Raw genomic sequence first — 12,058 nt, forward strand, 5'->3', positions numbered from 1 at the left:
GCAATCCCTCCCAGTTTGGTATCATCCACAAACTTAATAAGCGTACTTTCTATGCCAATATCTAAGTCGTTAATGAAGATATTGAACAGAGCCGGTCCCAAAACAGACCCCTGCGGAACCCCACTTGTTATGCCTTTCCAGCAGGATTGGGAACCATTAATAACAACTCTCCGAGCACGGTTATCCAGCCAGTTATGCACCCACCTTATAGTAGCCCCATCTAAATTGTATTTGCCTAGTTTATCGATAAGAATATCATGCAAGACCATGTCAAATGCCTTACTAAAGTCTAGGTATACCACATCCACAGCTTCTCCCTTATCCACAAGACTCGTTATCCTATCAAAAAAAGCTATCAGATTGGTTTGACACGATTTACAAATCCATGCTGGCTATTCCCTATCACCTTACCACCTTCCAAGTGTTTGCAAATGATTTCCTTAATTACTTGCTCCATTATCTTCCCTGGCACAGAAGTTAAACTAACTGGTCTGTAGTTTCCTGGATTGTTTTTATTTCCCGTTTTATAGATGGGCACTATATTTGCCCTTTTCCAGTCTTCTGGAATCTCTCCCGCCTCCCATGATTATCCAAAGATAATAGCTAGAGGCTCAGATACCTCCTCTATTAGCTCCTTGAGTATTCTAGGATGCATTTCATCAGGCCCTGGTGACTTGCAGGCATCTAACTTTTCTAAGTGATTTTTAACTTGTTCTTTTTTTATTTTATCTGCTAAACCTACCCCCTTTCCATTAGCATTCACTATGTTAGGCATTCCTTCAGACTTCTCAGTGAAGACCGAAACAAAGAAGTCATTAAGCATCTCTGCCATTTCCAAGTTTCCTGTTTCTGTTTCTCCCTCTTCACTGAGCAGTGGGCCTACCCTGTCTTTGGTCTTCCTCTTGCTTCTAATGTATTGATAAAAAGTCTTCTTGTTGCAGACAGATCTGTTCCGTAAAACTCAGTTCAACCTGTCTGAATAATTTCATCTTACGTGTATAGCACCTTTCATTCATCAAGATCCCAAAGTGCTTTACAAATTTTACCTAAGCAGGAATCCCTTCACCCACTACTGAAGTGCAATCACCTCTGAGTCAAACACAGCAGCTGATTAACAGTGCACAACAACATTACACAAAATCTTAGGACACAAAGTGAAGAAAAAAATCATATTCAATTGTCACTGCATTGGGAATTTTAAAAGGCAGAAGATCGTTGCCCAGACTACATTCATAAGACAGAAGACTCCAGCGCTAACAGTTCCCACACTCACAAAAAGTTTCCTAGGATCTTTAATGGCCACAAGTTATGAAATCTCATTCAAAAGACAGTAGGATTGGTTCTCAACTGTCTTTCACTTTGGGCCTGATTCTTTAGCAACTGGAACCTTTTGTGGTCATTTTACACCTTTGTAGAGTGAATGTAAAATGCTCCGAAATCAGACAGGTAATGTTTTACACTCAGCACAGGTGATGCAGAGCAAGTGTGAACACTATCATCATTACGAGATGAGAATTCTGATTTGATAGTGGTTTGTACGCATCTGATCCAGAAATAAATGAATGCACGCGATGCAAGGTTTGCACATGAACACCTCCAAAGCTGTGCTAGGGCACTGGTCCAGTACTGACTCAGATTTAAACATGCACAATCACCAACAGCCTTTCCTTCAGCATCTTGGGTTGTCCCAGGTGGTCTCCCAGTCAAGCATTAGCAAGGCCTAACCCTGCTTAGTTTATAACAGCTGTCAAGTTTGCAACCCAAAGCTGAATCACTGAACATACAAAATATACCTTTTGTTAACATTTTGAATATTTTGTAATTTAAGGGATAAAATTACAGTAGTTTGAAAATCAGCCATGTCCCTCTTTATTTGTAATTTCTTCTTGAAATGAAACAAAAAACTATTAGGCTAATTCTTTTGAACCAGCCAGCATTATGATTGCGGTAGAGGAAATCAGTTCCAATTGTGCTTCTTAAATCATCTTCTCTTCTTGAGAAATAAATGTAGCTTTTAAAGGAAAAATATCCATGATTTCCATGGGCTAGATATCCTGTACGATATTAGTATTCATAGTACTGTGTATTATAGAAATACACACACACACACACACACCCTGGTGATATCCATGTGGTAAATTACATTTATCACACACTGTTGACCACCTCACCTTCACTCTGCCCACTAATCACCTTCATTGGTACTACGCCTAACATTCCAGAGCCCTGTGCAGCAGCTTCAAACAGCAGTAAAACAATCTGCCAGATAAATGTTTCCTTATTTCCCCCCACATGTGGAATCCCACCCTTCTTGCACCCCCACGAAGAGATGAACAATGGACATAATTCAGTCCTGTAGCAAATTTGAGTTCTGGCATTATGTTACCCCTTCAAGGTTTGAAACAGGAGCTTTATACCATGGAAAAGGGAAATTAGGAGATTTCCAGTGCAACACACAGCACTTGATCCCCAAACCTTAAAGGTCTTAAGATATCAGACTTAAAAATCACATTATTAGTAGATTTAGAAAAACAATTTTAAGTTATTTCCAGAGCTGTCTGAAATGTATTAATTATCATTTTCCTCTCCCTCTGATGTGTGAACAGTTGGATTCATGTTCCAAATACCTTGGCTTTACAGGCAAAGAGATACAAAATAGAACCAATACAATTTTCAAAAACATTTCTAAAATAGATTTTCCATAAAATATTTTTAGTCCTACGGGTGCTGATGCAATTACCCCAAGCATGCTGAGGTAGCCATTCTACCACAACACACCATCATTTAGGCGCTGAATAGCACATTGTAACAGGATGGGCTGCCCCTATACTGCATCTGGGGGCAAGCCTCCCATCCCAGGGCCACAGACTCACACTAGCGCGGCTCGCACTAGCATGCTAAAAATAGCTCACGCTCTGGAGCTCGGACTCGCAAGCCCTCCCCCACCCCCAGTCTTGAGCGCCCAAGCTCTGTCATAAGCCACAATGTTTACACACTATTTTTAAAAAAAACAACAAGGAGTCCTTGTGGCACCTTAGAGACTAACAAATTTATTTGTCATAAGCTTTCATGGGCTAGAACCCACTTCATCAGATGCACGGAGTGAAAAATACAGTAGGCAGGTATAAATATACAGCACATGAAAAGGTGGGAGTTGCCTTACCAAGTTGGGGGTCAGTGTTAACGAGGCCAATTCAATCAGGGTGGATGTGGCCCATTCCCAACAGTTGACAAGAAGGTGTGAGTATCAACAGAGGGAAAATTACTTTTTGTAGTGACCCAGCCACTCCCAGTCTTTATTCAGGCCTAATTTGATGGTGTCAAGTTTGCAAATTAATTCCAGTTCTGCAATTTCTTATTGAAGTCCGTTTTTGAAGTTTTTTTTGTTGAAGAATGGCCACTTTTAAGTCTGTTATTGAGTGTCCAGGGAGATTGAAATGCTCTCCTACTGGTTTTTAAATGTTACAATTCTTGATGTCTGATTTGAGTCCACTTATTCTTTTGCGTAGAGACTGTCCGGTTTGGCCAATGTACATGGCAGAGGGGCATTGCTGGCACATGATGGCATATATCACATTGGTAGATTTGCAGGTGAATGCGCCCCTGAGGGTGTGGCTGATGTGGTTAGCTCCTATGACAATGTCCCTTGAATAGATATGCGGACAGAGTTGGCAACAGGGTTTGTTGCAGGGATTGGTTCCTGAGTTAGTGTTTCTGTTGTGTGGTGTGTAGTTGCTGGTGAGTATTTGCTTCAGGTTGGAGGCTGTCTGTAAGTGAGGACTGGCCTGTCTCCCAAGGTCTTTGAGAGTGAGGGATCGTCCTTCAGGATAGGTTGTAGATCCTTGATGATGCGCTGGAGAGGTTTTAGTTGGGGCCTGTAGGTGATGGCTAGTGGCGTTCTGTTACTTTCTTTGTTGGGCCTGTCCTGTAGTAGGTGACTTCTGGGTACCCTTCTGGCTCTGTCAATCTGTTTCTTCACTTCCCCAGGTGGGTACTGTAGTTTTAAGAACACTTGATAGAGATCCTATAGGTGTTTGTCTCTGTCTGAGGGATTGGAGCAAATGCGGTTGTATCTTAGGGCTTGGCTGTAGACCATTGATTGTGTGATGTGGTCTGGATGAAAGCTGGAGGCATGTAGGTAAGTATAGCAGTCAGTAGGTTTCCTGTATAAGGTGGTGTTTATGTGACCATCACTTATTTGCACTGTAGTGTCCAGGAAGTGGATCTCTTGTGTGGACTGGTCCAGGCTGAGGTTGATGGTGGGATGGAAATTGTTGTAATCATGGTGGAATTCCTCAAGGGCTTCTTTTCCATGCGTCCAGATGATGAAGATGTCATCAATGTAGTGCAAGTAGAGTAGGGGCGCTAGGGGAAGAGAGCTGAGGAAGTGTTGTTCTAAGTCAGCCATAAAAATGTTGGCATACTGTGGGGCCATGCGGGTACCCATAGCAGTGCCGCTGTCTTGAAGGTATAAACAGGGGTGAAAGTAACTTAAAGGACTTACCGGTATGCAGGGCCAGGGTCCTAAGCAGGGGGTGGGGCCTCAACTGGAAGAGGCAGGGACTTTAAAGGACTTGGGGCTCCAGCTGCGGTAGCGGTGGCTGGGAGCTCCGGGCCCTTTAAATCACCGCTGGAGCCCCATGATAGCGGTAGCGGCGGCAGCAGCCAGGAGCTGGGACCCCTGGGCCGGGGCTCCACTGCAGTAGCGGCAGCCGGGAGCCCCAGGTCCTTTAAATCACTGCCAGAGCCCCGGGGCTCCCGGCTGCCGCCACAACCCTGGGGCTGCAGCAGTGGGGCTCTGGCGCCAATTTAAAGGGCCGGGGCTCCACTGCAGTAGCAGCGGCTGGGACCTCGGGCCCTTTAAATCGCTGCCAGAGTCCCGGGGCTCCTGGCTGCCGCCGTGACCCCAAGGCTCTGGCAGCGGGGCTCTGGCAGTGATGTAAAGGGCCCGGGGCTCCGGCTGCTGCTGCCCAGAGCCCAGGACCCTTTTAAATTGCCGGCCTGGGAAAGCTGCCCCCTGCCAGTATGGTCGGCTGTCTACCGACTCTTGCCAATATGCCGTACCGAACTGGACCGGCTTACTTTCACCTCTGGGTATAAATCGTCCCCAAATCTGAAATAGTTGTGGGTGAGGACAAAGTCACAAACCCCAGCCACCAGGTTTGCCGTGACATTATCGGGGATACTGTTCCTGATGGCTTGTAGTCCATCTTTGTGTGGAATGCTGGTGTAGAGAGCTTCTCCATCCATAGTGGTTAGGATGGTGTTTTCTGGAAGATCACCAATGTATTGTAGTTTCCTCAGGAAGACAGTGGTGTCTCAAAGATAGCTGGGAGTGCAGGGCCTGAGAAGAGAGTCCACATAGCCAGACAATCCTGCTGTCAGGGTGCCAATGCCTGAGATGATGGGGCATCCGGGATTCCCAGGTTTATGGATCTTGGGTAGCAGATAGTATACCCCTGGTTGGGGCTCTAGGGGTGTGTCTGTGTAGATTTGTTCCTGTGCTTCTTCAGGGAGTTTCTTGAGCAGATGGTGCAGTTTCTTTTGGTAATCCTCAGTGGGATCAGAGGGTAATGGCCTGTAGAATGTGGTGTCAGAGAATTGCCTAGCAGCCTCTCGTTCATACTCCGACCTATTCATGATGACTACAGCACCTCCTTTCTCAGCCTTTTTGATTATAATGTCAGAGTTGTTTCTGAGGCTGTGGATGGCATTGTGTTCTGCATGGCTGAGGTTATGGGGCAAGTAATGCTGCTTTTCCACAATTTCAGCCTGTGAACGTCGGCGGAAGCACTCTATGTAGAAGTCCAGTCTGTTGTTTCAACCATCAGGAGGAGTCCATGCAGAATCCTTCTTCTTGTAGTGTTAGTAGGAAAGTTTCTGTGGGTTAGTGTGCTGTTCAGTGGTGTGGTGGAAATACTGCTGGGTCACTACAAAAGTAATTTTCCCTCTGTTGATACTCACACCTTCTTGTCAATGGTTGGGAATGGGCCACATCCACCATGATTGAATTGGCCTCGTTAGCACTGACCCCCCACTTGGTAAGGCAACTCCCATCTTTTCATGTGCTGTATATTTATACCTGCCTACTGTATTTTTCACTCCATGCATCTGATGAAGTGGGTTCTAGCCCATGAAAGCTTATGCCCAAATAAATTTGGTAGTCTCTAAGGTGCCACAAGGGCTCCTCGTTGTTTTGCTGATACAGACTAACACGGCTACCCCTCTGAAACCTGACACTATTTGTAGTGCACAAGCATCAATCTGGGGACCAGGCCTGGGATGCTTGCTTCCAGATGCAGTGTAGACATACTCTTGGATCTAGGGGCCAGCCAGCATATTTCTGAGGCAGAGCATGGTTAAGAACAGGTTGGAGTCTAGTAGATTACAAGAGATCAGGGCATTGCCTGATAAGCACTGGATTCCTATAAAGGCTGAAGGAGCTAAGCTGGAGAGCTTAGCTGCAGCAAGAACAAGAAAGTTGGTGTCTGTGGCAGGTTGGCTCCCAGGCAGATGGCCTGTGGGAGGACTAGGGAAGAGTTGCTAAGGGCAGGGAGACTCTCCCAAGGAAGCCCCTGGGTCAGGGGAAAAGACCTGGTTTAACTGTTGGAATTATGCTGAACTGTTTAACTGGGGGTTTTGCTGAAGGTTGTTGGTGCCATGAATATATGAAGCCCTGAGAAAAAGGGCCTGAAACACTCTGGTGTGGCACTGGTTCTTTCCTGGACTGGGGAGCCAGGCCAGCAGCCTACAAGCATGGATTATGTCAATAATGTGCCGATATTAATACACCATTTATTCTCATGGCTTAAGACTCGTAATGTTCCTATAAAGTGGCAGTTAAGCATCTATTTCCTTTTGTGGGGTTAGCCTCAGCCCCACACAAGATGGAGCCCTAAATGAGTCCACAAGGTGCAAGACAATAGAGAATCAAGACCTCTGTTCTCCTTCTTACTGAAGTAATGGAAGCAATGTACTGCTGCTGACCCAATCTTTTATATTAGTGCTGCCTGTTTTTGCACACTGCATTGACACCTTATGATTTGCATGGATTTCAAATTAATATTTGGTAAATTGTACTAATTTCAGAATTATAACACACCACACAAAGAGCTGCTTTATTTCTTGTTGGGGTTTCGTTTTTTCTCAAATGTTGGTGAAATAAAACTTTTTATAAACATTTTTGTCTCACTCATCGCCTTGCACTGATTAAATTAAAGTAGTTATCTGAAGCCCAGCATCGCAGCATGTGGATTGCTCATGAACAGAAGCCGCAATGCATTTCTTTAGTCATTTTCACATGGGTGATAGCAGCCATATAAACTAAGGGCTGCATGTTGCCCTACATATGGGCCTAAGTGGTAAAGCTCAAGCCACAATATTCAACCCCACAGCTTCAGAAATAATAATGAACTATAACCGAATTCTGAGTAAGCCAGTCATTATGCCTGTTATAGGATCTGATCCAAAGCCCAGTCAAGTCAATGGAACAACTCTCATTGAGTTCATTTGACTTTGGATGAGAACCCTAGCGTGGAAAACTAACACCAGTGGCTATAAAGTCTAGCAGAATAATCATATTGCTTGGGTCATGATGTTCTCTTTCTGTCCTGATGACAAGTGTGTGTATTGGGGGGGGATGTGTCCCCCTCCCCGCTACATTACTGACCTGCTCACTCCTCCTTCAGCCCACCATTACTGCTCCCTGCCCCTCCATACACCACCAGATCCACATAGCACCCTTCATGGGAATCAGGGGCATTGCTACAGACAGCTGCCCCCCTTTTCTGCATGGGAGCAGTAGGATCTATACACCGAGGGATCCCTCTGAAGGCAGATCAGTGGAAACTGATTGGCCCCTCTGTAATATATGATAATTCTTTATGGAAGAAGAAAGGTAGGGTGGGGAGGAATGCAGCTAACTAAAGGAAATATCAGTACAGAAAAATACTAATGAGGGGAAAGTACTAATTACTGATATGACAATATAACATGTGTTTGACGTGATGTCTGATTTACTGAATTCAAAATCATTTTTTAATAATAGGAATTAAAATATTGAGGCTTTATAGCCTAAAAATGTATTTTTCCAAGATGAAAATCAACTACTCAGCTTATTCTTTATAAAGGCTACTTTATACTATCTAAAGGTATATACAAAAATGTATATGCAATTAGGAGATGGGTTTATAAGAAGATCTCCACTCTTCCTGCTGTAATAGTAGGGGTTTCATTCTACTTGCACAGAAGTAGCAAAAATCCCATTGACTTGAGTCGTAGCAGGATTGAGTCGTAGCAGGCACTCTCACCGTGAGATAGCACCCGATCTTGAGAGGTGATCCAGGCCCTCAACTCCCATAGAGGTCAACAGGAGATGAAAGCCCTCAAAATCTTACTGGATCCAACCCATATATCCGATGAAGAAATGTAGCAAAATCCTATTCTAAGAAAAGTGTGGCTTGATTGTCACCCACCATGAGAGAAATTTCTTGGAAGATTAGATTATCAAAACTTGACTTGCCTGTGTCTCTTTACATGTTTCCAGTATCAGCTGGAATGACTGAAAGAAAAGAAAGAGAGGAGGCTGTCATAGGAGGGGCTGACTAAATTGACAGCACCCACCACATGAATTCCTAATGAACAAAGAGCCTTTGTTCTGAGGAAATTCTGACTATTCACTGGAAAGCAATGATGCTGACAGTTGCCACTGACAGATTTATCATTCTCTCGGATGTATAATCCCTAAACAAAGAAAATGTTTCGCTGTTCAAAACACATCATGAGTTTCAAGAGTCAAGTGGTTTGGCCTATGTGTCTCTTCCTGCACTATCATAAGCAGTTCAGACTTATTCACAAGGCTCCACAGCTTGGCCATGCCTCTTCTACTCATGTACCAGATTCTCTGCCTCCGCTCTTGCAAAGAGAAGTGGTAAACGCCTCCCCGCAAGTTGCTGACAGACTCCCACGGACTCCATTGAGCACAAGACTAGTTACCTCGGGCCAGATTTTCAAGTGCTCAGCACCCAGCAGCTCCCATTGTGACACTGATTCCCAGCTGCAGAGCTCAGCCCATAGGCCACTTCTTTTGAAAGTCTGGTCCCAATTATGGGCGCTGAGCTTTTTTGAAAATTTGGCCCATAGAGCCTGCTCCGATTCCCATTGAAATCAATGGCAAAATTCTGATTGACTTAATGGGGGCAGGAGCATTTATAACTCAATGAATGCAGGGAAACAGGGCATCACAAAAGCCATCAGATCTACTGTGGGAACTAAACGAGGAAGCAGGTTTTGGTTTTGTACTTAATACTGAGGCTTTTGCCACTCCAAAAACGATAGTAAAAGAGCTCGCTACTACCTTGGGGCTGCTCTTAAACATCTTTTATTAAATACAATTTCATTTCAGCTCTACTATGACTCTCTCTCTCTATTAAATCTCTACCCTCAAGAGATGGTATGAAACATGCTAAAATATGCTGTAGCACAGCCACCTCTATAGTATTCAATGTTTTAGAAATTCCCTTTGTGTTGAAAGGCCTTTAAAACGTTGCTTAAAACTTTCTGCTCAAAATTTGAAAGACACTATGACAGGGCAGCTCTAGAGCCATTCTTCATGGTCCTGGAGGGCTCCCTGTGCATCAGACCCAGGCATGCCACTACTCAAGGGATGGCCGTGGTTTTGGGGAAGCTGTGCAAGGATTGCACACTCCCAGTATGAGGCAGAGTCTTAGCCTGTGTTTGGGGGAAGAGGAGTAGATCCTGGGCAGGGCTGGGGATTCGCCACTGTGCAGATCCTTCTATCCCACTCCCTTAATCCAATGGGCAAAGGGAGTGTTTGTCAAAGTCCTGCATGGGATACGTCAGTCATCGGTCTCTAGTAACCTCAGGGACACAGCTCAGACATCGGTTGGCAGCCCATGGAAAGGATTCCTGTTCCTCTCTCACATCCTATACGCCAGTAGTTCTCAAACTTTTGTACTGGTGACCCCTTTCAATAGCAAGCCTCTGAGTGTGAACCCCCATTATAAATTAAAAACACTTTTTTATATATTTAACACCATTATAAATGCTGGAGGCAAAGAGGGGTTTGGGGTGGAGGCTGACAGCTTGCGACCCCCCATGTAATAACCTCGCGACCCCCAGTTTGAGAACCCCTGCTGTACGCCTGCTATACGTCATTGCTACTGGTCCCTGGAAAGGTCTTCCCTTGCATTCTGCATGGTAGGATGCAGCCGCTCCTTAACAGACATCATCGTTCAGAACAATCAGGTTTCATTGCAGGGCAGTTAACAATCAACACTGTCCTTACCCGCTGGCTTCTGGCTGAGCCTCATCAAGAATTTAACTGCCTGCTTCCTGTGGTGTACATCAACCTCAAAGCTGCTTTTGATTCGGCTGACAAGGCTGCATTTTGTTTTGCTGCATCTGGTCCGTGATCTTCACAGCAGTACCGGAACAAGAGTGTGCATTGATTCATGGCTTTTGCCACGTTTCTGCACAACTCAGGTCTGTGGCAGGGATGTATTCTCATCCAGGCACTATTCTGTGGACCCATTGACTGGATATTAGGACTTGTTGCTCTACACATTGGAATCAAGTTTGGTCAAAAAGTGTTCACAGACTAAGATGATGTCGATGATGCAGCCTCGCATGTGGACAAGTCAGAGATTTTGAGCCCTGCCGTCCAACGTCTCCAAGATGCTGCCTGCACAATGGGGTTGGAATATCTCATGGCACAAGACCAAGGTCCAGAACCTCAGAGCTGGGCTGTAGGAATCCTCGGTGCAGGTGGGATTGAGTACTGTGGAGAATGCTGATGAGTTCATCTACCTAGGCTGCAAGCAGAGTTCAAATGGTCAAATGGATTGTGACAGATTGTGCGTTGCCTAAGGCTGGCTCATCGCACTGTGCACTTTATCTGAGTCCCCACATGGGCCAAACTGAGGAGATGATGGATTAAGTACCAGGTGATTAATCAATTACTAAGGTGATTCAGCTTGTCAGCTGGAAACAGTTAAAAGAGAGCCAGGAAGAGATAGTAAGGAGCAGTGGTGGATTAGACAATGGGCCAACGGCCAATTGGGGGGCCACAGAAAAATGGACGCCCCCATGCCCTGAGCCCGCTCCCCGGCAGGAGTGCAGAGAAGGCCAGGGGGACTGCAGGCAGCAGGGGTGGGGAGGGGCCCCCACTTGCTCTGGTCCAGGGCCCCACAAAAGCTTAATTTGCCTCTGGTAAGGATGGGGGAAGGCTAGAAGGAAGGGTTAGAGGAGCCCAAGATCTCAGAGAGGTGAGATTTGTCTTCCCCTGCTCCTCCTCCCCCCTTCCCCCAGTACTTTGGTAATAGGTAAAGACTTGGGGAAAAGTCTTGTGCGGTGGGGAACAAAGATTTATAAAGCACATTGTAAATAAAGCACATGGTGTTGAACTTGTCACTGGTGTGCATGAGGAGTGTTTGCAGTAAGAATCCAGGATGAAGGAACCCTGCGTTATGACAAGTGGGATTTTGTCCAGGATCTTCCACTCTCCAGTAGGAGAGAGACTGGAGAGGGGAGCTGACGAGAAGATGTGCTGGGTAGTGGAACAGCAGAAGGAGTTGCAGAAATCCCTCGAAGAGTTTCAGCAGACCCAGTGACAAGAGAGACTGTCCTTGTTATCCTGTAGGCAGAACAACAGAGCCGCCAGCAATTATGGGCCAGGCGCAGGTGCAGCAACAGCTCATGGAGAAGCTGGTGAGTCCCCTGGTTTGGGGTGATAACCCTGTGGAGGGTTTGGGACTATGCAAAATGGGCCTGTTGGATGACTCTGATGCCTTTTTGTTACCATTTGAGAGGGTGGCATCAGAAGCGGGCTGGGAGAAGAGGGTATGGGCTCCCTTATAGGCATGGAAACTAGAGGTGCGGAGGATGCTGCAGCACCCCCAGGTTTTATGCGGGGGGCCCGCACGCAGGCCTCCACTCCCCAGCCTGGGGCTTGGGTTCTGGCCACCGGCCCTGCTCCCCAGCCGCTGGCCCCGAGCCTGGGGCCCCACACTGGGGCCCCGCTCCCGGCCCCGTGCCTGGG

At 46.0% G+C, this 12,058-nt stretch overlaps 1 protein-coding gene across 1 annotated transcript in view; it reads left to right on the top strand.

Moving 5' to 3' along the window:
* The first annotated feature begins 10,223 nt into the window (after positions 1 to 10,223).
* Positions 10,224 to 12,058, top strand: part of LOC112104762 (dehydrogenase/reductase SDR family member 12) — a 38,931-nt gene continuing 37,096 nt past the window's right edge. The window contains exons 1-2 of the mRNA XM_024197283.3: positions 10,224 to 10,425; positions 11,660 to 11,859. Of these exons, the coding sequence (XP_024053051.3) occupies positions 10,224 to 10,425; positions 11,660 to 11,859 (402 nt within the window). The remainder of the gene's footprint in view (positions 10,426 to 11,659; positions 11,860 to 12,058) is intronic.

This window comes from Terrapene carolina, unplaced genomic scaffold, assembly GCF_002925995.2.
Source record: "Terrapene carolina triunguis isolate 2854851 unplaced genomic scaffold, T_m_triunguis-2.0 Scaffold142, whole genome shotgun sequence".
Lineage (NCBI taxonomy): Eukaryota > Metazoa > Chordata > Testudines > Emydidae > Terrapene > Terrapene triunguis.